At 34.0% G+C, this 26,624-nt stretch overlaps 1 protein-coding gene across 1 annotated transcript; it reads left to right on the plus strand.

Moving 5' to 3' along the window:
- Nucleotides 1-1,059: 1,059 nt before the first annotated feature.
- LOC133201793 (cytoglobin-2-like) lies at nt 1,060-19,842 on the plus strand. The gene is made up of 3 exons (XM_061337603.1): nt 1,060-1,436; nt 18,584-18,821; nt 19,123-19,842. The coding sequence occupies exons 1-3, from the start codon at nt 1,282-1,284 to the stop codon at nt 19,294-19,296; spliced, it is 567 nt and encodes a 188-aa protein (XP_061193587.1). The 5' UTR covers nt 1,060-1,281; the 3' UTR covers nt 19,297-19,842.
- Nucleotides 19,843-26,624: the final 6,782 nt, after the last annotated feature.

Below are 26,624 nucleotides of genomic sequence, written 5' to 3' on the forward strand. Positions count from 1 at the left end.
TCAAGCCCTTAATTGTTTGGACACTCCATATAAAACTTACGATAAAATTTCATAGAACTTACAGAATGGGGTAAAAATTGCAAATTTTACGGAACAATTGCGTCGTACCAAATATCTGAATTAACGGGATTTTTTGAGGACAAATGCTCATATCAAAAGAGTTTTTTTCAGTTACACTCAAGTAGAAAAAAACGTCATATTTGAGGTTGCGCCGCCTGGACATACAATTGCTTACAAAAACATTAACAATTTATTAAAAAATAAAACTTATGATTTATGGTTTATCCTATAGATAGAAAAGATGATGCTAACTAAATGTGTAAAAATTCATTGATGTACCTAAAGCGGTTTTAATTTTATGGCGCTAGTCCACGAACTTTTTGATAACCCCTCGTATGCATTTGTTCTATTCAATTACATGCTGTGAAGAAACATTGATTTTTACAGAAATAGATACATAATGTAAATCTGATTCTCTATCTTTCCTGTCTTAATAAAAAAAAAAACCCAGCATTTTCGACGTCTTCCGAAAATCAAGTGGAAAACGGACAGCTGCTACCAGGATAATAAAATTGAGTATTTCCCTAAGAAAGTCGAGTGGTCTGAAATCAGTTACACGCTCAGATTTGTTAAGGTAATTGACCAATGAAGAAAAAAAATTTTGTTGTCAGTCATTTGGAGTTGTTTATTTTCAGAAAAACCGAAATTTCTAGTTAAGCATTTTTGTGCAATATTGTGTCACACGTGCTTTCAAAATATCTTATCTGTTTATGACTATTAAAAATATGAATACTTAAAAATACTTTTAAAGATTTTATTTACACTAATTTGTTTCCCGGTTAATAAAACAGAAAACTAAATTGTTTATTACTGAATTGTACTTGGTTTCCTCGTTACATTTAATTGTTTTGTATTTCACACACTTTGATGAAAAAAATTTCCCTCTAGCGGGAGAGAAAAACGATCTCATTGGATATAAGTCGCTCCACACTGCATTGTTTACCGAGCGCTGGAGAGATTGTCATTATAAAGGAGCAACATTTGGTTCAGTACACGGAGAGGGATTTCTGCCTTCCACAAGTGACAAGGGGTTTTCGTTAGGGGGAGCGCAAGTGCTAGATAAGTGACAGTACGAATTTCACTCATTAGAAGCAAGGAACTGAAAAAAAAAATTGATTTCTGACGAAGTTATATCGAGGAGAAATGAATGTAGAACACAATATGAAGAGCTGTGTGTAAATAATTTCTTGCAGATAAAAGGACATAATAGAGTGAGTAGCGATGGGAAATCAAGCGATCACGTGTCCAGATGTGCCAAAAACAAGAGGACAAGAACTCGGTAAATATTTGACAGTAAGACAGATTCATTTAGTGCAGAATTCGTGGGACTTGATCAAAGACGATCTCGGCAAATTAGGGTTATGTGTTTTTCTCAGGTAGGTTACTTATGGAGTTTTCAGTACTTTATAAACATTCCCACATGAAGCAATTTCAGGGGGAGGGGTAACCAAACATTTTCAGTTGGGGCATTACCAATCAAAAGTTCCTTGACAAACAAAAGAAAAGGTCATCAGACGTTATTATTGTGGGACACAATCATAAAGTTGCTATGTTTGCTATAGTATACACTATACAGCATATCGGCAAAGTTATGGTGGGGTGGCAAGCCCCCCCCCCCCCGTGCCCCGGTTCCCGGCCATGATAAAAGCAATGTCCCATCACCAAGCACAGTAATCTACAGTAATCTACAAGTTCAAACCCAATAATCTGATATGCTGACGTTTTATATCTGCAAGCAGTAGGTTCAAAATATATATGATCAAGTAAATAAAATAATCTGTAATTAACATCTCCCACAATCAATCATATTTTCTTCTGCTCAATGTAACTGAAGTTGTTTCATTGATATAATTTGGAGATAAAATCAAAGTCACTGAGGGAACCTTTTTCATTTTATGAAAGCATTTACGAGATTTTTTAGATTATTTATCAAATCCGATGCCAACCACTTACATTTTTTTCATAATGTGTTGATACTGTTATATAATCTGAAATGTGTAAAAGGGATCCATGCAATTCTCTTGGGGAAGGAATCCATTTTTCCTCCCAAATAATTTATAATTTGACTCAAACCCAAGCTGTAAATATCAATATTTCTTGAATTATGACAATATCAGTGTTGCTTGAAATACAATTCTCTCTCTCTCTCTCTCTCTCTCTCTCTCTCTCTCTCTCTCTCTCTCTCTGAGGAGAAAGAAGTAAAAAGTATCTGTTTTTGTTATTGAACTGGAAATTGTTATCTTTGTTTGCAGAATTTCAGAATAATGTTATTATGAACATTTACTTTAACTTTTCTTTGCATTATTGAAGTGTTTAGTCTCTTGAAACAAAGCGTCTCCCGAATTCCTAAATAGTTTCCTGGAAAAAAAAATGTTAATTACAGAGTTTGATAAAAAAAAATTTAAAATGGTTTTTAAAAAATGTCAATGCTAAAACCATTTAAAATTTATTGTTGATCTTACCCATTCAAGGGTAATGATACATGTACCTGCAAATTGTAGACAAATATGGTTAAATTATAATTGTTTGCTCAGCGTCTGATACGCAACCAGCAAACAACCACGTTTCCAAGGAATGATTTCCTGGTGGGAGGGGCAAGCATAGGAAATAAAATATAAAATAAAATAAAAAGCCCAGCCTATAGAATTTGACAAGCACGGAATGGTGGTAAAAGAAAATAATTGGGTAAAAGATGTGTTTATGTTTCATTTGGAATTTTAAATCAATTACAGTTATTTATAAGGATCAATTTTATTAATTTTTAACTAAAACAATGTCTCTTAATTTTCCTATGCTTGTGTTTATTCGAATGTAAGCACATTGAAAACTCGAAGAGAAAAAAGAAGGGGAGTATACCCTTTGTCTTACAATGTCTACATTTTGCATCATGGAACTTAACTGACCCAAAGAATAATAATAATTCATAATAATTCATTATGTTGATTAGAATGACAATATTAATTAATCACTACAAAATACAAACATATATACGATCTTCATTTATTTTACCTACTACATAAGTAATAAAAACGATCGAGATTCAATAAATGATTTTATTTAAACAAATAAGCTAAAAGTTAATGTACACGTACATGTAAGTACATGTACATAGGTACATGTATATATTGTACATGAATGTTCATGCATACTTATCTGATGTATCTGCCCTTTTCCTTAATTAAAAAAAAATGAAATAAAAATGTATACATGTATAAAAGATCTTTCAAAATTAAAATCTTCGTTTGAATACAAAGCCTCTTAATATACATTATGAACAGAATTTTTGAAACATATTGAATAAAATATTGAATAAAATTATAAAAAAAAAATACATTTCGAAATATCTTATGTAAGATGATATTTAGTTTTCACAAGTATGATTTAAATATAACTATAAATTGACATTATTTTTCTCTGATTATTCCTGTCTATTATACTCGTATATTGTTGCCCAGAGAAAATATTGGAATTATTGTCATGACGTCAAGAAATGTTGAAGTGTGAATTAACTGGAATGTACAATCTTTTTTTAATTATTGAATGTTATATTTAGTAATTAGACATCTAGATCATAAAAAATGTTTACATTGTTTGATATTAATCGAAAAATCCACAACTTTTCACTACATAAAAGAACTTGTAACCTTCTGACTATTTTTCTAGGAAAGAACAGTTTGTGACAAAACAGATTGCAGGCATAAATCCAAAAATGAACGGAAAGAACAATTTATTCCGCACCGATTTTTTTTTCATTTCATTTCGAGTTCTAGGTTATCGATACTATTTGATTTTTGTATGATTTTTTTTTATCAAGAAAGTGGTGCCAAAGGAAATTGATTTCTAGTGCAATGGCACACATTCAACTGAAAGTAATGTTTTTTTAAACAAAAAATGGTCAAGTATTTGAGACATTTGCCGAAACAGGCAAGATAACGTTAATTCTCTCTGTTAGAAGTACAAGTGTATACCTCTTAACATGTATAAAAATGAAAAAAAATTACAGATGTTTCTCATCTACAAAAGCAAAACGTTTAGGGCAGTATAATCACAGGCACTTGTTTCGGTAATAAATTTTTGACCCATAGTATAATAATAACACAAGGTATCTAACTCCGAATTACACGGAGTACCCCCCTCCCCCAGAACCGCACTCATTTACACTTTCAGAGGAAATACACTGACAAACTGTTTATACCTATGTTTTCTACGATAATTTATCTACACAACCATATATGGCATGCTTGTCTTTATTTTCTTTAGTCTCCGTAAACAGCGTCAAAACTCTGCTCGCCGAGTGCTAATCCCGCACAGAGAACAAAATTAAAAAATGAGTGGGTTAAAAAATACAATTCTAGTGTTTAAATATTGCATGAGTAAATAGAACTTGTTTACGTCTGATTTTCCCTGAAAACATTACGATGTTTATCCGATGTAATTTTAGAAACAGATTTTTAGCCAATCAAAATCTCTGTGCGGGATTAGCACATACCATTTCATGGTTGAATTCGACTTTTCCACTCGGCGAGCAAAGTTTTGACGCTGTTTACGGAGACTAAAGAAAATAAAGACAAGCATGCCATATATGGTTGTGTAGATAAATTATCGTAGAAAACATAGGTATAAACAGTTTGTCAGTGTATTTCCTCTGAAAGTGTAAATGAGTGCGGTTCTGGGGGAGGGGGGGGGGGGGGTACTCCGTGTAATTCGGAGTTAGATGTACCTTGTGTTATTATTATACTATGGGTCAAAAATTTATTACCGAAACAAGTGCCTGTGAGTATAATATATAAACCACCTAGCGTGCAATCATGCGCATTTCTGGTCACTTAAAATTTAATTTAATAATATGCTGTCAAGGCATAAAATTGACCATTTTCACTGTTGAAGCTTGTCAAATTAAATCTTATATATTTCTGTTATTTTGAGATTTTTTTAAACAATGAATCAAAGGTGATATTTTTCGGAATATGATCGTAAATAGACGTCAAATAACTGGAGGTGAATGCAGCCATTTTGATTAAAACAGTTTCATTGCCAGAACCAATGGCAATCGTGATCGGCATTGTGAATAGCATCTGATTGATGGGGTGGATTTACAGGGGACAATCCATCCATCACAAGAAAACAGACATAGCAAATTGATACAACATTGACGACAGCGAAGTAATCATGTTAATTGCGAAAAGCATCTGGTCAATATCTGTTTAACGCTTGAAATTGTGTTGGGACATTTCAGAACCGAATATGTTAGTGTCCGAGTTAATTTATTGGTACTTTTTCGAAATGTACTTGAGACTTAAGTTAACGAAATCAAGTGTCTGGCGTTTTTTCTAACCTAATCTGAAAAGTGATCGGTCTCTTTTGGTTCTCTAGAGAATTACAACAAAACTGCCCTAGACTAGATATGCAAATCAAGAAAATCTTCTGAGTCTGCAATTCCATGAAACCCACCGAAAGCAATTAAGAAAATGATTTCTCATTATTTTACGTTCACGTTCCAGTTGTATTTAGCAATCGGAGCCTCCATTACATTTCGCTAAATAAAATCTCACTTTTTGATTTAGAAAGCATCGCAATTCGACTGGAACAAGTACTTCTTGCAGAACATTTCATAAAGATTACTAGTAGCTAGGACGGAAATAACTTCTACCTCCCATTCTAGCGCTTTCGTCACTTACGTGTATGAGTATACATTTTGTCATCATTTTGCTTTAACTTCAACAGAACCTGCAGACCAATCCAACCAAATCTGACTGTAATTGTCTTAAAACTCCCAATCATTTCGTAAAAGGACTTATAAAATGACTGCATGGAAGTAAAAGGACTAATATCTAGAACACGATTTCAACAGCCACTTGGACAGAGTACTTAATTTTAGGGAAAGGATCTGGACCTAAAACAATAAGTATTATGGATTATATGACCTTAAAAATACTTGCTTTACTAAGGATAAAGGTCACGACACACTGCAGTAAAACCTGTCTAATCCGACAAGCACTGGAAGACAAAACCTATGTCGGAATAGACAGGGTGTCGAATTGCACAGTGTAAATAAAATAGAAAACAGTAAAAAATGGATTTAGATAAGGGTCGGAATTCACAGTGAAATATATTGATAGATTGCATAGGTGTCGGATTAAACGGTTTTCACTGTATACTTAATTTATTATGTAGACTAAGTGCGCTACGCTTTATTTTTGAATTGTTGTAAGCATACCAGTCAGTCACAAATACACGCAAATAATAATGAAAACAACAGTTTCTTAACAAATAAACATAAAACGAAACATTTTTCTATGCCTGAAATATACATGTATAATAATTTGAAAGGGTTTTTTAAATTTGAATTTACTTCGAGTCTTTTAGCAAGTGCAATATAGCATGAATCTACACATGGGAATGGTTGATCTTGATTAAAATCAACACGTTATCTTGATTTGTCAGGTTTCCCTTGACTCAACCGCTCTTTGCCTAAAACTATTTGGCTTGCAAATGTCGCGCGCCATATTTCAATTACAGATGCATGTTGCTTTGACGTATTAAATGATTTATAGACACGGTATTCATAATTTTATTGAACGAAAAGTACATACTAGGCCGAACAGCTGACCAAGGACACAGATGGGAATATTATACACTGACGCTCCCCGCTGAACGTAATTGATAGTTTTCCTTTAGGACTTTATAGTGTCGGATGATGATTCGTAAGTTTCAAAATACAAATTCACTTAATGATTACTGAACACACGTGCATGTTGTTGCACAGAACTATTAAATATTATATTTGACTCGTTATATAGATTAAATAGACTGCATAGATATTTCTCTATCTTCAATTTTATTGCAGGTAAATATGGTGTTCCGATAGGGCCATTAGCAAGAGTCTAAAAGCGCGTTAGCAACATCGCGACGGCGCTTTTATGACTAGACGCCGTCGTGCAAATGCAACTTTACACAACACGCCGTCGCGCTACACATGTAACACACAGCAAGCCATCATGAAACACGACATCGCGCTAACACAACTTACACAACAGACCGTCGCGCTAATACGACTGTACACAATACGTTGTCGCGCTAAAACAAAAAAACACCGTCACACTAACACATAAGTGTTAGCGCGACAGCGTATTGTGTACAGTTGTGATACACGACGGCGTGTTGTGAACGTCGGCACCTTGGCGATGTTGCTAGCGCGCTGTTAAACTTTTGCAAGAGGCCTTATCGGGACACCATAGGTAAAAGCCCCATTCAGTAAAAAGAGAAATTGACCCAAGTTAGCTTTAAACACGATGTGTTTGTGAAACACACAAATGCTCTCGACTGTGGCAAAGTTTTACTGTAAACAATAGTTCCTAGATACTAGATATATTCTATTTATGTGACGATACGAGATTTTAGCGGACAGAGAATGTTCAAACCATCACCAGACTTTAGCGGACAGAGAATGTTCAAACCATCACCTACAATGTTTTGATTTGTCAGATGCGGCGCGAAGATCGCAGACAGAAGTACGGAAGGACAAAACCGATATGTTCCGATTTTGGGGACATGAAAATGTTAGAGCCGCCAGTCCATCAGAATCTTTAAGTAATTTCACCACTTGACCTCAACCACGACAATTTATTTAATTCATAGTTGCTTTTGCTCTAAAGATTGGTGCACAAACAAAAAAATATGCTCATGACCACAAACATGTATGATCTGTTTCAGTCATCTTCATAGGTCTGAAATTATAACTCATACATACATGTACAGTGAAAACTGTCTAATCCGACACCTGTGCAATCTATTTCACTTTAAAATCCGACCCTTAAAGCCCTTATTTAAATTCCTATTTTACTGTTTTCTATGTTATGTACACGGTGCAATCCGACACCCTTTCTAATCCGAAACGAAATTTTGTCTCCAGTGCATGTCGGATTAGACAGATTTCACTGTAGTTCGTACATGTATAACGGCGATATCTTAGTTAGTCTGCCAAGGAGACCCTGAATTACAGATAATGAGACTGGCTGCTTATTTACCCTGTTAGCCTTAATTTACGATTGTTAATATAGTTCGACTAGGATCCAATAACAGGGGGAGAAGGACATCTAACTTACAATTTAGTCTGCATGCTTCCAGTTTTGACCAGACGGGTATTCAACTTTCGTGTGCTTTATTTAAAAATCGGCATCATCCTAGAGCAATATTGGTTACTGACGTGTTATATTAGTTCATTAGCTCTTATAATATAATATACCCACTTAATCGTCAAAAAAAAAATTGGGGAAACTTCATACACGTAATTTATCAGGGGAAATTTACATGAGTTTTGACAACAGTGAATATAGATTTTAATTTTTAAGGGGAACCAGATTTCACTTGCCGGTAGAGGACTTGCATTGCTCAAGCTTAATTGTCTTTCAAGAGCTTTTTTTTTAAATTTTTGATTGGTCTTTACTGAATATATACAAATACTGAATTTATCAGGGCTCTAAGACAACTAACTACGTGCATAATTTGGTTTTGGTTTAAATCTATGACCACCTTTGAACATAAAAAAAATCTCAAAACAGTCAAAAGTGATCACAGTTATATTTTCTAAAAATATTACAACGCTCAGAATGCAATCTGAATGCATAGACCGAATTAATTTGTTTTTTTGGAGCCCAAGTACATGTAGCACAACACGGTCTCTTGAAAATTTATTATACATGTTTTTTTACTAGAGGTTGGATCAGGTGCCATGAAGTAGTAAACATCCCCCTATCGACCAGTCACAAACGCCATTATTTTCTTTGGATCACTAGGCTACATGTAATTCTGTTGGTCAGATTGTAGTTGATACTAGATTAATTGTGAATTGATAAATCATCATCAAACTTTCATGAAGACCTTCTTGTCAAAGCAAGCTCTTATTTCTCCGCACTAACTTTATTTTTTGGAACTTGGTCATCATCTCTGGTTTATCATATGAATCAGAAGCGGTCCAAGTACAGTACAGTGTAAAAATCCAGATTATATCATTGTTGCTCTCTGCTTGGCTTAACAAGTTACAAGAAATGGATGCGATTATCACACACGTTAAAGTGATTTGACATAGGCCTCTCTCACGATGGTTGTAGATCCACACAATAACTTAAAACTCTAAGAAAATTATTAGCATGATTCAAAGAGAGTAATTTATAGTTTTCAATTGGCAAATGTTATGATTTAAATCAATTTAATCGTCAAAATTCTAGACATTCCCATTTTTCTATAATGTTGGGAATACCCGTTTGTTATACACAACTCCTCCTATACCACTGAATAAAATTTAATGACACTTTTACAGAATCTTTATTACATATTGCCATTGTGCACCTCTTATTTTTTGTTTTGATCTGAAAGACATTTGGGGTTTCCCATAGCAAAATATGAACAATGCCATTCTTTCCATTATAGTGGGGTATCCATCTCTTATCCGCAAATCATCCCATAGCACTTGATAACATTTAATAAGACTTTCAGAGAATCTTTTTTACGTAGTGCCATTGTGCACCTTCTATTTAATGTTCTCTTCGGACAGGTACATGTATTTGTCTATTTATTTTTGGTAAAATTTGTATATTTTTCAATCGCCAAATTATTTACTGCGGGAGTATATCAATATAATCGTCAAAATTGAAGTTTTATTAATAATGGCCACATACATGTACCGGTATTAAAAGTGCAATGAACTGCCTCATCGCTAATTAAAGAGTTAATGCAGTAGTGATACTTACTGAAGAAAGTTATTTTGTGAGTACTTAATTTAGGGAAATCACCGGCATTCATTAATTTGCGAAAATATGTAAATTCACGAGTACCTCGTTTCATGAGAGAGAAAAAAATCGCGACCACTGATACGTTACTTCTTGTTTTTAAAATTCAATCTTAAAAGTCAACTGTTTTTACCAGAGTAAATAATAGTCGGTGCAAAATAATTTGTTGGGTACTTGTTGAAAACTTGCTGCAACTTCGCTTATACAGGAAATGGTCAACATTATATACTTGATACAGGCTGTCACAGTAGCTCAGTCGGTAGAGCACTCGCTCCGTGATCGGAAGGTCGTGTGTTCGAATCAGGGCCGCGACTGACCTAAGCCGATAAAAATAGGTAGCAACTTTTCCTTCGCCAATTGCTCGGCACTTTGAGGTGAAAGTTGCGGGTCCTTCGTATGAGACTTTGAAAACCGAGGCCCCGTGTCACGGTAGATGTAGGCACGATAAAGATCCCCCACTGCTCAATGGCCCTAAGTGCCGAGCATACATGTATGTCTTAATTTGAAGCCCTTCACCGGTATATCTTAACGTCTCTACATGAGTTAAAAAATCTCGAACGGGACTTAAAACAACATACAATCAATCAATATACGTGATACTACTCTGTAAAAAAGTAGAAACGATCTCAATATTATTTACTTCGGGGAAAGGTTGGCGAAAATCACAAAATTAAGGCATATATTGTTTGTAAAGATTAAATATATTTAAAACTAAAAATTACTTCCGGTGGAAATAAAATGAGATTTAATTTAATATCTAACAAGAGTTGTTCATCGATATTAATTTTAATTTTTTTTTTTTTTTTTGCATAAGAAACGTAAAGATGTGTCAACACTGTAATAAAAAAGAGACATCAAGTGCAAATGGAACATTTTTGGGATGAAGTTGATTCAACGCTCGTATCAGAATGCAATCTTAATGCATTTACCGAATTTGTTTTAGGAGCCCAAGATAATGTAAAGGAATCCCGCCTCATGAAAATGTATTATACAAATCCATGCATAAATATAATCCACTAGAGCCGAGGATTCACTTTTGATCACTTTGCCATTTTTTTTTAAAAGTCAGATTGATTGTAGAGAATAAGATTGTTTATGAATTGATAAATCATCATCAGTCTATCATGAATGCTTTCTTGACCAAAGCAAGCTCTAATACTTATATTTCTCACACTACATATTTTTTGTGGAATTTAGTCATTATTTCTAATTAATCCTCATCATAGGAATCACATTTGTTAATAATGCAAAGCGCTCCATGTACATGTCCTTAGGACATGAATGCCCCCGGCGTATGGTAAATTTGTATTGTAACATGAAATGTACATGTTTCTTGTTCTTTCAGTCTGAGCTAGTAGTAAAATATGATGTAGAAGGAATGATTTTTTTTTTTCATATCCATGATTGATAATTTAAGTTTAATTCTTGTCTTTTGCAGCGTAGTATTTGTTCATCCTATCTCTCTGACAGCCACGAATGATACCTCATTGCCTCAAATTCATTCTCTCTATGTGTATCACATTATATCATTTAAGATGTTGTAGTTGGAATGCTCTCATCAAGATTTATCTGGAAGTTGCATCTAGTAAATGAAAAGAGCCTACAGATTTCTCAAACTTGAGAAATAAATTCCTTTTATGATGCTTTATAACTATAGCTCGGTCAAATAAGGTGAATCGGGGCAAAATTTGCAAGAAAACAAGACGAAAAACCATCTTGTAAACTGTCATTTTCCGTGAAAAATTAAGAAAGTCAGTCACGAATATGGGAGTTTTTTTTCCATATCAGACGAAGGAAATGTATTCAGATTGCCTACAGTCTCCCAGAAAACGGTAATTTGTATGTTCTTAGCCTCTTCTTTAAAATAATGTAAAATTGAATATAGGTATCGGGATTACTTTTCACATGATTTCAAATTGAATGCCATGAAGATACTTTATTTTCTACATAATTCTATTGGAGCTGTAAAGTACGGGAAAAGGAAAGTTTAAATTGATTATGACGTCATAATGGATCTAGCACCGAAAAGACGGTCTAAAGTCATTTACTAGATCTTGACCTTAACGAGGTTCGTTCCTGAAGTTTTGAGCGGATTTTTGTGTAGACCTCTATCTAAAAAAATCTGCATAATATTTTAGTTCTTACAATAAATTTGGATTCTGCAATGCTAATTTAACTATATTCAATTAAACCCCCATGATTAAATTCCATACTGAAAGCATTAAGTTAGGAACTATATTTTGTGGCGGAAGGTTTTATAGAAGAAAATGATCAATTTTTCTCATTCAAAATAGTTACAGTATTGTTAAGTTTGGATTCCTATTTTTACATGCAGCCTGCACACAAAGTTATTATACCCCACGCAACAAGTTGCGTGAGGTATAATGTTTTTGACCCGTCCGTCAGTCAGTCAGTCAGTCAGTGTGTCAGTCAGTCAGTCAGTCCGTCAGTCCTGTTTTTTTGTCAGCGCAACTCCTCATAAACCGCTGCACAGAATTTCGTCAAACTTTGCAGATATTTAGGACACAATGTGTAGATGTGCATATTACCAGGAAATTCCGATTCCTTTATTTTTTCTTGGAATTTCGGCACTTTTCAACTTAGATTTTTGGCCATATCTTGAATATGGAGATGAACAGTTTGTCAGCGCAACTCCTCATAAACCAATGCACAGAATTTAGTCAAACTTTGCAGATATTTAGCACACAATGTATAGATGTGCATATTACCAGGAAATTCCGATTCCTTTATATTTTCTTGGAATTTCGGCACTTTTCAACTTAGATTTTTGGCCATATCTTCAATATAAAGATGAACAGTTTGTCAGCACAACTCCTCTTAAACCGCTGCACAGAATTTGGTCAAACTTTGCAGATATTTAGGACACAATGTGTAGATGTGCATATTACCAGGAAATTCCGATTCCATTATTTTTCTGGGAATTTCAGCACTTTTCAACTTAGATTTTTGGCCATATCTTGAATATAGAGATGAACAGTTTGTCAGCGCAACTCCTCTTAAACCGCTGCACAGAATTTGAACAAACTTTGCAGATATTTAGTACACAGTGTGTAGATGTGCATATTACCAGGAAATTCCGATTCCGTATTTTTCTGGGAATTTCGGCACTTTTCAACTTAGGTTTTTGGCCATATCTTGAATATAGAGGTGAACAGTTTGTCAGCACAACTCCTATTAAACCGCTGCATAGAATTTGGTCAAACTTTGCAGATATTTAGCACACAATGTATAGATGTGCATATTACCAGGAAATTCCGATTCCTTTATATTTTCTGGGAATTTCGGCACTTTTCAACTTAGATTTTTGGCCATATCTTCAATATAAAGATGAACAGTTTGTCTGCGCAACTCCTCTTAAACCGCTGCACAGAATTTGGTCAATCTCTGCAGATATTTAGTACACAGTGTGTAGATGTGCATATTACCAGGAAATTCTGATTCCATTATTTTTTCTGGGACTTTCGGCACTTTTCAACTTAGGTTTTTGGCCATATCTTGAATATAGAGATGAACAGTTTGTCAGCACAACTCCTCTTAAACCGCTGCACAGAATTTGAACAAACTTTGCAGATATTTAGTACACAGTGTGTAGATGTGCATATTACCAGGAAATTCCGATTCCATTATTTTTGCCTTAAGAGTTTTGCCTTTTATTGAAGAAACTTTCCAGCTAGGTAATAAGAAACTCCACTGGAATCAGCTTTTTATAATGAAATTCTATGTGAAATATTTTATGACCTTAAAAGACCCCTATTGATTTTGAGGTCAAAATATTAATGGTTTAACACAAACACACACTCACACACACACCATCTTCGATAGTTCTCCCCCCCCCCCCTTCAAATTGGTGTGCTTTGCCTTAAATAATTTCATAAGTACAGTATATAAACAGATTCATATGACTACATCATAATTTTGTTTCCATCAATTATTTAAATGTGTAAACTGTCATGTGTTGGACATGGACTTACACTCATTAACAAATCGAAATCACTGAGGAATTTAAATAACAGTTTGTCAGCATGATTCCGGCACTGAATTTCCTGAAACTTTGTAGGTATTTCAGAATAATATATAGATTTGTATATTACCAAGAAATTTTGATTCCATTATTTATCTAGAAACTTCAGCCCAGTTAAATTTGTAACATACATGTACAAAGATTTGAATGTCCTTATATGCAAGAAGTTTTGATGTGATGATTTTTTGCAAGTAATGCCCCTTTTTTGAATTATACTGTGTATTTAAAATGCACTGTGCCATTCATTACGTGTTGCATTGTCGAGTTTTGGGGAAGCGTGGGGTATGTGAGCTTGCTCACTTTTTCTTTCATTTTGAGCTGTGAAATGTTTTATGCTGGTCCTAAATAATATATTAAATTAACCGTCATGAATTCTGTCATCATATTGGACAAATATAACAAATATATTGTGAAAGTCTTGGGAAAAAAGTAGCCCATTTTAGGCTAAAAAATAGCACTATTTTAGTTTTATCTAAAAATTAACATCACAGACCCCCACTTTTAATTTTATTTTCTGAATAAACAAGATAATTTTAACCATTCTGCTTAAACTCAGAAAAATGTCATTACTTTCATATGATTTTATTGCTTGTTAAATTTTTAATGCCAGAAAAATGACATTTTTTGAGTGCAAAAAGGTCAAATAATTGACAATGCGAAGTAATTTGAAACTTTTTTTGTTGTCACAAATTTTAAAGAGACTATTCAAGACGAAAAAAGACTGTATTTGTTCCCATAATTTATTTGGATAAAAAATATTAGAGGAAAAACTTTGAAAAATTGATTTATGTGTTAGACATAATTACAGTGCAAAAAGGTCATATTAAATGCTCCGTAGCGCCGAAAGAAGCGCATTGACCCCCATTTTTGGTTTTGATTTTTAATTAAGCTATGTGTATAGATTCCAAAAATATACTTGATAAAAAAAATTCTCTATACTTTTGATAACAGGATCCAACCTCCTCAAGTAGTCTTTTATAGAATACAAATAAGATAAACTAAATGCAAAATGAGAAGAAAAAAATCAAATGGAAGAATATTGTGACACAGTTGATTTTCTTTTACCAATTTGTATCAGTGAATGAAGTTTAATGAAAAGTTTTCTAATGAATTCTTTAAAACAAAGGTAAACTCAAAATAAGGAAAAGTGAGGTCAAGGTCATAGGGAAGGTCAAGATCAGGAAATTATGATGACAAACTTAATTGCTCAAACCGATACAGTGTATGTATCTTTGTTCGAAGTTTGATGAAATATCGTGAAAAGTGAAGTTCAAAGGGTCTCAGCTAGGTCATAGGGGAAGGTTAATGTCAGAAAATTATGAGACAGTTAAATTTCTGTGACTTTGGATGGAGCTTGCCTATAATATCTTGAGAAGTAAAACTTCAAGGTCAAGTGGAAGATCAAGGTCAGAAATTATGACGCATTTGAGTTACTTTCATCAGTACATTGTGCATCATTGTATGAAGTTCGTTGAAAATATCCTGAGTAGTTTCTTTGAAAGTGAGCTAAATGCTGAATGAGGAAATGGAAGGTCAAGGTCATGGGGTGGATCAAAAACTTCTGAATATCTGACATCAGAATGCACCTTTACATAAAATTTGTGAAATGCTATTTACAGTTCCTTTGAAATTGAGCGAAGCGCAAAAGTCAAATTCATTGCAAAGGTAAAGGTAAAAAAAGGATGACACAATTAATTGCGCTCACCAGTATGAGCTATTTTTGTATGGAGTCTGATAAAAATAACTTTAACAGTTTCTTTCATACTGATCTAAACGCAGTGTGACTTCCAGACAAACGGACGAACAAAAAAGTAGGACTTATCATTGACATGATATACATGGCCATATACATATATAATAAATATAATCCAGACAATACGTCAATGTTGCTAAAAGAAATGGATGCGGCATCTATCACGCACATGGGACTTGTCTACTGATAGTTGATTATTAGTATGTGGGTATTAATGTGGACAGAAATATCACGTACATGTATTGAAATTCTGAGAAAATTAGTATAATGATTATGATATCAAAGATGCATGTCTGAATGTATACACGTGACAACACCAGGTGTTTATTTCTTGATCCTCCTTAAAAAGGAGGGAATCCATCCTAATTCTGCCAAAATTTAAGTACACATGAAATAAACTTTAACTACGTCCATGCTTTTAATATTGCACTAGCGTTCCAATGTGTGGGATACTTATTTTTTTTACGTATTTTACTACTTAGAAAGACCACACATGCCACCAAATCGCCAATTATTGAATCATCTTTTCTGAAAATGTAAGTACCCAGAACACATTTTAATATTTTCCGCGTAACTTACTTTTCACAGTTGAACTTAACTGCTTAATTATTGTATTGTATAGGTTCGGCACGTTCTCAAGTTCTGATAAATTAGGTAATTGCGTCATGTTCTGACTTTAAATAATGTGTAATTAAACAATATACCTCGAACTTAAGCAACAATTGTTCTTTAATTGTTCACAGTTGAGAGATAAAAGAATGTTTTATATGGGAACCATATTGTGCTGAAATTATTTCAAAGGGAAATCGAAGACATACCTCTTGAAACAACATGTATCATTTCAGTAGGATCTGAAAGAAACAATACTTTGAAATCAACAACCACTAACTCACGAGTTTTAACACTTGCTGCGACCGGAATCTGAAAAGTTAACAGGAAATGAACCTTTATTTGCTGAGTTTTTCCAATTATTAAATATTATGTTTACTATAAATACAAAAACGATACGCCCCAAAAATGATGAACAGGTGCTGTAAAAACCATGTTTATAAAATAAATAAATCAATTTATTTAAATTCAGAATTATTTTAGTTATCTAGCAAAGAAAATATGCCGAAATCATTTATTCCATGCATATTATTCATTTTTGATATACAGAAAATGCATGTATATTTTTAGGATGTAATTAGTATGTTATCTTCTTTTATTTTCATAAATCCTTGATGAGTATATTCAATTCGCTGTTGTGCTTTTGCACATTCTAGATTTCAGTGTTATACGATGATAATTAGCACTATTACCCGTTCCATATTGGTCTTCCATATTACCTGGTATTGCAGGAATCCCATCATGGAAATTGAAATCTTATGTTGCTGTAGATTAAAAAATGACGACGAAGAAAAAAACCCATACGTAATAGATGCTTTTGAAAAAAACTTTTAAAGAGAGGGATTATTTTTTTAGTTCGGAAAGTTAATGGCAGTAATGAAAAGTGCGTCTTATCCTATATCTTCGTTAAACACTATATAGTTCCCCCTATCGGGAATTTCAAAATGCTACGAAATCGATTTGCATATATTGAATTATGTTGGAAGGTGATTAAGTTATTCTGAAAACAATTGATTTTTGGTTGATCATCCCCACTCTTCTTATATTGGCAGAAAAATTCATTTGTAAAAAAAAATAATAATAGACATATAATTCTTGACTTTTATGAGACCATTTCAATAATTAAGCTAACAGAGAAAGACAATATTCACAGAGCCCCAGGGTCGAGTTCAAAATTGTTCTTGGAAATCACCATATGTTATTGGCCTCATAAAAGTCAATAACTGGTTTTTAAATAAAACAATATCAACTAACTCGCAGTCACTCATGAACTAAAAAGATTTATATTGAATAAATAATCAACATCAGTCAGGTTAAATAAATGAACCTCTTAAGCATTTGATTCCCACCAAAATTTGCTTGTAGGTAATAGTGGAAGTGCATGGAAAGATAAAGAGGATTGCAAAAGAGAAACGTGCACAAATGTGCTGGGTGGTTTCTATAATAGTGGCAGCTGAAGATCTATCAAGGTCTATCATTTAACACTAATCTCACACTTTTTTCCATATTGATGACACAAGAGGGTTTGAACCTGAAGCAGAACACGATGCTGTATTTTCAATTAAACTCTCAACTTTCATGCTGCGAAGTAACTCATGTAGATTACAATACGCATCGTTTGTTCTCCTAATTCTTTCACTACATTATCTTGTTTTGTGTCGTTCAGTTACATGTATGTAAGTTTTGCTTACAGCTAAATGCAGTATTTTTTTAAAAAGAAAAGACTTGCGTGTTCTGGTATTTTTTCAACAACAGCGTTTTCAATGCCGGCAGAGTTTCATCCAACTTTGTATAGATTGAAAAGCCGCAATGTATTCCCACATTGTCAATATAAGACCTGCTTCTGGAAGGGACAATGAGTTTAGGGATTCAACAAATATTAATGATTTACTTTTATACAGTAAAAAATCAGAAGAGGTGTATTAAGAATAAACGTATTGTTTAAAACCTGAGATACTTTATTCATCTCTTCAATAACACAAATGAAACATAATCTGAAGCCATTGAATAATAATTCTCAAGACTTATTTTCTTACAGTGTCTACCAATATATATGTATTAAATTTGATAGAATTAAATATAAAAAAAGAAGAGTGATTTGTAGGTACACAAAATCAGTTAAGGCAACAGCTAGTGTTCGAGGAAAAAATATACATTGTGTGGACCATGTGCTCTTTTTGAATATTTCAAAGTCTTTGTAAATTTCTCCTGAACATCGTACGTAATTTGTAATCTGACCGTCCATTTCCTACGTCATGACTTACAAAATTATATTATTCTCGACTCTCAAAGAAGGTTAAAAATATATAATTGCTATATATACTTTTTCAGGTTTTTTGAAACTGAACCAGATTTGAAATCATTGTTCCCAAAAATCGTTCAAATGAACAACGAAAATAAACTGGAATACGACATCGATAGAGAGATGTTACAGCGCCATGCTGTCACGGTTTTAGAGGGACTAGGAGCGGCAGTAGAGAGTTTGGAGGAGTCCGATTTCCTTAATAGTGTCCTCATTTCTATTGGTCAAACACACGTGAAAAGACACGTGAAACCTCAAATGTTAAGAGTAAGTCGTTCTTATAATTTTCTGGAAAATCGAAAATACTCCATGGCAAGTCTTTGAGGCAGTTTGAGGGCGGGGGGAGGGGGGGGGGGTCTTTGTTGAGTGATTTAAATTGTATTTCATGTAAAGTAATAATTTCAACTGTTTACCATTATACTTATCATTATTATTTTGTGAATTTTACTTTTGTACTATTCTATGTATTTTTTGTATAAAGTTCTGTGTAATTAGCTAAAAGTGAAAGTTATCACGATAAATTTCAATGCTAAAAGTTTAAACAAATCTTATATCCTGATTTTTGTAGAGGTTGTGGCCGTCCTTAAACCACGGACTTAAACACTGTTTACAAGAAAACTACACGAAAGAAGTGAACGAAGCTTGGAAAAAAGTTTATTTCTATGTGTGTTTCCAGATGAAAAGGGGAATGGAAAATCCGGATCTCGATTTTGACTCTTACTGCAACACTGGTACCGGCTGAGACAGTGACAGCCATAAAAACTGTTTTCGACTGTGTTTTACATAAATTCCTTAAATAAGTTTATTTCTTTTTTCACGAGTCTTTGACTGAATATGCTTCGAGACACGTTCTGAACTCAGTAAGCAAAGTAATGATGTGAAAAGTATCATGAGGTTTGGCGAAGCTTCTGTAACTTTATTGAAGGGTTTCCCATGAGCCAGTTGGGGAATTCCCAGAGGAAATGTAAAGGTGATTGGCCTTTTGCGTCTATTGGTAAACACATCGGTAATGGTTAATTAGAACGCATTCCCTAAGCCTACTTCTTGTATATCTGATTACGGCTTTTACTGTATATTCTATTTAGCATTAATCTTTGTAAGGACATGACTTCCTCGAGAGGTAAAACTCGAATGTATAAATTAAAATGATTTTGTCAAACTTTATCATGTGTTACGTGTACGAGTTTTGTTTTCTGATTAAAATTTAAAGATTTAGAAAATAAAAACATTGAAATCTTTGAAATGTAATTGTAAATGTTGTCTTGTTGAATAAAATATGAATAATTTCTTTTCTTCTCTTTCTTCTATAATTTAGTGAGCTAAAAATTGTACATAGATTACAGGTACATCCTATATACATGTAATTGATACCAGGATGATAAAAGGTCTATTACTGAAGACTAGACATTATCCCCAAAGTGCTACATTTGTAAATTCGGTGGATGTCAGGAATCACATCGGTGGGGGGTCGTCTGCAAAACAAAACACGTAGGGACAATTCTGCCCGACGTCTGTCTGTCCATCCGTCTGTCTGTCATACCTTATAAATGTACATGTATCTTTAGAACTGATAGAGGTAGGGATTTGATAGTTTGCTCGTGTACATGTATATATAGCTTACAAAAACGGCTTTTTCTAAAATACTAGGGTTTCCGGCCTTGTTAGATTTGAACTTAACCTTTGACCTACATGTACATATTAAAATGCACAATACTGCCATTTTAGCATATTATTTGACCTTTGAGAGGTAAGCTGTGTTATTCGGCTTCTCATAAAAATTGCACGTATCAGCTTTACAGTCTATTTGACCAATGATTTATTTTTCAAGAATTCTCCGAACTGTCATGCCATGAATTTTAAGAGGTGGAGCTTTGATAACTAGCATTCATGAATGTATATGCTTATAACCTCATGACACTTTCAAAGTGTATTAATTACATTAACCACACAAACTGAAATTTAAATGCATTCTGTGAACAATCGGAACATCATACGGCCTTTTCCGTCAACCGAGATTCAACTTCGTTTTTATCGACTTTGATGGAAAAAGCCGATTGATGTTCATGACTTGACGAAAAAAGCCGTGTGATATTCCAGTTTGCTCCGTAGTTTGTCTGTAAATTTCGTGCATCTGGGAGATTTTCAAAATAAACTCATATGAATCAATGAAGAAATAACTGTTTTTGATAAATTCAATTTTATTATTCATTCTAACTTTAATTTCTATTGATAGTAACTTTTATATTATCTAACACAGCCGTGTTTTTCCCTTTCCTTGAACTAGAGTTAATATGAGCTTTAAAAAATTCCACCTTTTAGATTTGTTTGTCTTTAATGCTGCTACATGTATAAAGGCGACACGTGCATTCCCAGGAATACTCTAGTTTCACTTTATCATGCAATGAAAAATTAGTTCAAGGTATCACACCGGTAATTGACCAATCAAAATGAACTTAATCAATTAATAAAGAAATATTTTTTTTATTGTGAGAAATTTTTTAATTTCCCTTATTCTATTTTTACATTATATGTATCTGTGCTTAGGATATTTTATGTACTTTGTAAAATATTAAAGGTTTTTGACAGGAACTATTTCTTTCGGGGCATAGGAGGCCACTTTCTGGGGTGCACACAGGATGTTTATAAACACATTGAATACACGTGGTTTTGAGGGTATTCCTGTTTGCGGATGGAAAAAATCAGAAAATGCCGTGTAGGTACCCTATTTTTTGGTGTCAGCTGATGTGACTGGTAACGTTTAACACTTCCTGCTAAATATTTTTTCATGAATTCGAATACCTGATTTTTAATGATTTTTTATTCTATATAGAGTTACATAGTGAAAACAATTACCGGTGTGATACCTTAAAGGCAGATTGATACGATATTTACATTGTTTTTGTTACCTTAGCTACACAAGAGCAAACATCAGTAAAATACGTTCTATAAAGAGGCAGAACACATGATTCTCCTCGCCCCTTATAGTCATTGTCTGAGAATGGTCAACGCCAGGGAATTAAATGCATTAATTAAGTTCTAAAACTATTGATTCAGAAAAGCTTTAAAAGGTCATGAATTTTACAAATTTTGATAGAAGGCTGCTAAGTGTTAATCAAAATCATGCAAACAACTCGTCCATCAAATGGAGGAGAGAGAGATTTTCAAATGTATATTTATATTTTTTCAATATATGACCAACTTTACCCTTACATAAGTCCTCAAATCAAGGAATTTTAACCCACCCCCCCCACCCCCCCCCCCTCATTGGCTAAAACATGGACCGAGGGGACATGAATTTCACAATTTTGGTACGAGTTCATTATGATCATTGAAACGGTTTGTCTGATAAATGTCCATGAGTCTACCACAGGTGAAACTATTCAAATTTGTAAACCAAGCCCCATCTTAGGGCTTAAATGTCAGAGGTCATGAAAATCACAATTTCGGATAACTGCTCACTGCTCATTATAATCATGCCATCACTTTGACTGCTTCGCGTCCAGGAGTAAAAAGTCCTACGATGGGGCTTAGTTTGAAAATACTAGTACGTTACATATTAGAAAACTTTAATCTATTTTAAAAAAATCGGAAGTACATAAATTGTATATGCAGACAATCTTTTAGCAAATGGTCAAGATTTCTTGTTTAATTTATTATTAAAATATTAAAATTGATTCCAAGCAGAAAGTACATGCATATTCATTCCATATAGTAATATGTGTAATGAATTGTCCTGCTTTAGGTACATATTTCAATCAAAATAATCCCTTTAAAATACAACTGACTGTTAGTGTATTTGTAAATCTAGTCTTTGTGGGAATGAATCTGCGGGTTACACAGGTAATTGGAAAGAATACGGAACAAATTTATTGTTTTTCTCAATCTTCCGCAATTAACAACGGTACCGTGCATGGTGTACCGTGATGGATTGGTTTTGTAATAGAAAAAAAAAATATGAGAATAGACAAGCTGAAGAGTATTAAAGATCTTCAATTATTTGCTTATGATAAACACATTAAAGCACAGGGAACATAATGCCAGCATTATTGTAATAAAATATGATAAATGAGCCCGAAGTTCAAACGACGCTCATCTAAATAAACAGACGAATCTCAATCTAATACAGCGATTTATGGCGATCAAACATATGGAAAATAGAATTTTGTGTGAAAATATCCCTCATTAATCGAGGATTGAGTATTATAATATTTCACAGGTGCGTACTATAAGGAAGGCGATGAGGAGAAGAGAAGAAAATCTGATTTTCTCCAATCCTTTTTCCCCCGCTGGTGAGCTCCAAACAAACTTTTATAACACTTACTGTTTTCTCAGATTCTAAGATTTCATTGTCAATGTTTTAGCAATCAATCCATTTCTCTTCCCTTCCCCTGTATCACATTTGTTAATAATCCAAAATATTTTCCTACCATTTCATTTGTTTTATTTGAGCTATATTTATCGTATTTGAGTTAATTTATCTTAATTTTCAATATAAGGTTACATACGCATCGAAGAGTAGATCAATCTAAGGCATGGCCGTAGGAACCGGGGGGGGGGGGGCACGGGGGGGGCGTGCCCCCCCCCAATAATTTTGCCGATATATAGATTACTATAGTAAACATAGATACTATATGCTTGTGCCCCCTCAATAAAAACGTCTGATGACCTTTTTTTTTTTTTTTTTTTTTTTTTTTTTTGCTTGTCAGGAAATTTTTGGTAGTGCCCCCTCAACTGTCAACTGAAAAATGTATGGCTGTGCCCCCCCCCCCCCAAGTGAAATTGCTTCCTACGGGCTTGTAAGGTATCTTGATACTAAAGAGGTGGGGAAAATTGTAAGATGTGAAATCCATATTGGAAATTTTATCACCTTAATGGTGATACCAAGCACTTTTCGGTATAGTTGTTCGGCGAAGATGTACGGTATATGTTCCAATTTTTTTTAGCACTGATATACTATGAACGCATGCCTTAACCATATTCATTGATGAATTTGATTAAACTGGTTTCATTCTTATTTTCTACAGATTAAACAAGTAATCTAAGAGAATCTCTTTCACTTGAACGAATTCATACTTTGAGACTTATACCAGAGACATCCATGCGACAAGGAATCTCTGTACTTTTCTGAAGAATCGAAATGGAGGATATAGGAATATAAAGACGAACTGAAAAAATAGAGTCTAATTAATCAATCTTGTACAGGATAATAGCTAGTCTTCAATTAACGCCTCTCAATGTAACCTTTAACCGATTCAAGACCTTTTCTTGAATTGGATTGCCATTTGGCAGACGAAGTCAAAACCCTTAGAGAAAATTACTTCAGTTTTTAGCTCACCTGAGCCGAAGGCTCAAGTGAGCTTTTCTGATCACATTTTGTCTGTAGTCCGTCTGTCCGTCTGTCCGTCTGTCTGTCCGTCTGTAAACTTTTCACATTTTCGACTTCTTCTCAAGAACCACTGGGCCAATTTCAACCAAACTTGCCACAAAGTATCCTTGGGTAAAGGGGATTCAAGTTTGTTCAAATGAAGGGCCACGCTTTCTTCCAAGGGGAGATAATTAAGAATTCGTGAAAAATTAATGGCATAATTAAAAAATCTTCTTCTCAAGAACCACTGTGCTTGAAAACATGAAACTTATGTGGAAGCATCCTCAGGTAGTGTAAATTTAAATTTGTTCAAATCATGACCCCCGGGGCTAGGGTGGGGCCGCAATGGGCGATCAAAGTTTTACATAGGAAATATACAGGAAAAATCTTTAAAAATCTTCTTCTCAAGAACAGCAAAGCCATAATTGGTCATATTTATATGGTAGCATCCTCAGATAGTGTAGATTCAAGTTTCTTCAAATCATGACCCCCGGGGGTCGGGTGGGGCCACAATGGGCGATCAAAGTTTAACATAGGAATATATAGGAAAAATCTTCAAAAATCTTCTTCTCAAGAACAGCAAAGCCATGATTGGTCATATTTACTTGGAAGCATCCTCAGGTAGTGTAGATTCAAGTTTGTTCAAATCATGACCCCCGGGGGTAGGGCGGGGCCACAATGGGTGATCAAAGTTTTACATAGGAATATATAGGAAAAATCTTTAAAAATCTTCTTCTCAAGAACAGCAAAGCCATGATTGGTCATATTTACATTGAAGCATCCTTAGATAGTGTACATTCAAATTTATTCAACTCATGACCCCCGGGGGTCGGGTGGGGCCACAATGGGCGATCAAAGTTTTACATAGGAACACATAGTAAAAATCTTTAGAAAAAACTATTTGTTAAGAATAGCAAAGCCATGATTGGTTATATTTATATGGTAGCATCCTCAGATAGTGTACATACAAATTTGTTCGAATCATGACCCCCGGGGGTCGGGTGAGGCCACAATGGGCGATCAAAGTTTTACATTGGAACACATAGTAAAAATCTTTAAAAAAAACTATTTGTTAAGAATAGCAAAGCCATGTTTGGTCATATTTATATGGAAGTATTCTTAGATAGTGTACATTCAAGTTTGTTCAAACATGACCCCTGGGGGTCGGGTGGGGCCACAATGGGTGATCAAAGTTTTACATAGGAATACATAGGTTAAATCTTTAAAAATCTTCTACTCAAGCACAGCAAAGCCATGATTGGTCATATTTAAATGGAAGCATCCTCAGATAATGTAGATTCAAATTTGTTCAATTCATGACACCCCCCCCCCCAACCACTTTTATATTTAAACTTTTCAACCTTTCAAGATTGAAGTGATTTCTGCTTTTTCCTAGCCATAGTGCTCAGGTGAGCGATGTGGCCCCTGGGCCTCTTGTTTATATAGTTTTTAACTGAGTCTTTAATTTAACTGGGTGCTTTTGATAAATAATTGTACTGATACACATGTACATTCCATGCACAATTTTTTGTCATTATAACTTTTAAAATCAATTTTACAGGAAAAAGTATCTTGATTTGCCATACGTTTAACTATAAAACTTAAATCTCGTATCGCAGAGTTATTATAAAGGTTTATACATAAAGTATGGTATAACTTTACAATTTTTATGCTCTCTAACAATAATATGTTATCGAGCGAAAGGGTTTAATTAATAAGGGGAGTGGGTTGGTTGTTTATTGTTTATATAATTAATGCCGAGTCGGCAATATTTCAGCCATGTTTCGTTGGAGATAAAGGGAGTGGGAGTGAGTAACTGAATTCGTCCTCGAATGTCATTTTGTCTCCCGCTTTCACTGAATGTAGGGGATTTGTCCGTCCAAACATCTATCCGTAGGTCCGTCTGTCTGTGTAACACTTCCGTTTCCGGACCAAAGCCTTCGAGCTTTTTCAATGAAATTTTATAACTACCTCAGTCTAGTCTAAAACAGACTCCTTGATTCTGAGGTAAAATGTCAAAGGTCAAGAACAGAAATTCATACATTGCAAACAAATGGTTTTCAGATGAAAACCTAAGTTTTTTTATTGAGCTTTTGCAATAACATTTTGTATCATATTTTTCATTGACTTAAGTGAGACTCATATTGATTTTGAGGTCAAAAGGTCAAGGTCAGAATATCTAATTCAAACGTTGCAAAAATAGTTTCTAGATAATAAGTTTTTTTTTTCTTAAGCCTTTTCAATTAGATTTTATATTAAAACTCCTTATAACTTAAAGAAGACCCCTACTGATTTTGAAGTCAAATTAAAGCAAGGTGAAGGTAAAAAATCATATTTTGCATAAGATAGTTATAACTTTACTTTTCTTTGAGATTTTACAACGATATTTTATACCTTTAGTCATTAAGACTTAAGGAAGATCCCTACTGATTTTGAGATCAAAAGGCCGACTGCAAATTTGGTTTATACTTTCCGTTTGGTCAGGTTAAGCTCAGTGCGCATGGCCAGTAGTATACCATATATAAAAGGCGCGAAGGACTAGTACTATCCATTTGATTGCACAGAATGTCCGCTGAACAACTTTATCATAACTATTACTAGGGAATTAATGGTAATTAACATATTTATAAATCTTTTTGCGTAAGTTCGAACATACGACCAAAATTGATTAAATTGTACGAAGATACTATAACGTGATATCCAAC

The sequence above is a fragment of the Saccostrea echinata genome, unplaced genomic scaffold (genome assembly GCF_033153115.1).
Source record: "Saccostrea echinata isolate AGI-Se365-2 ecotype Australia unplaced genomic scaffold, CSIRO_AGI_Sech_v1 ptg000002l, whole genome shotgun sequence".
In the NCBI taxonomy this organism is placed as follows: domain Eukaryota; kingdom Metazoa; phylum Mollusca; class Bivalvia; order Ostreida; family Ostreidae; genus Saccostrea; species Saccostrea echinata.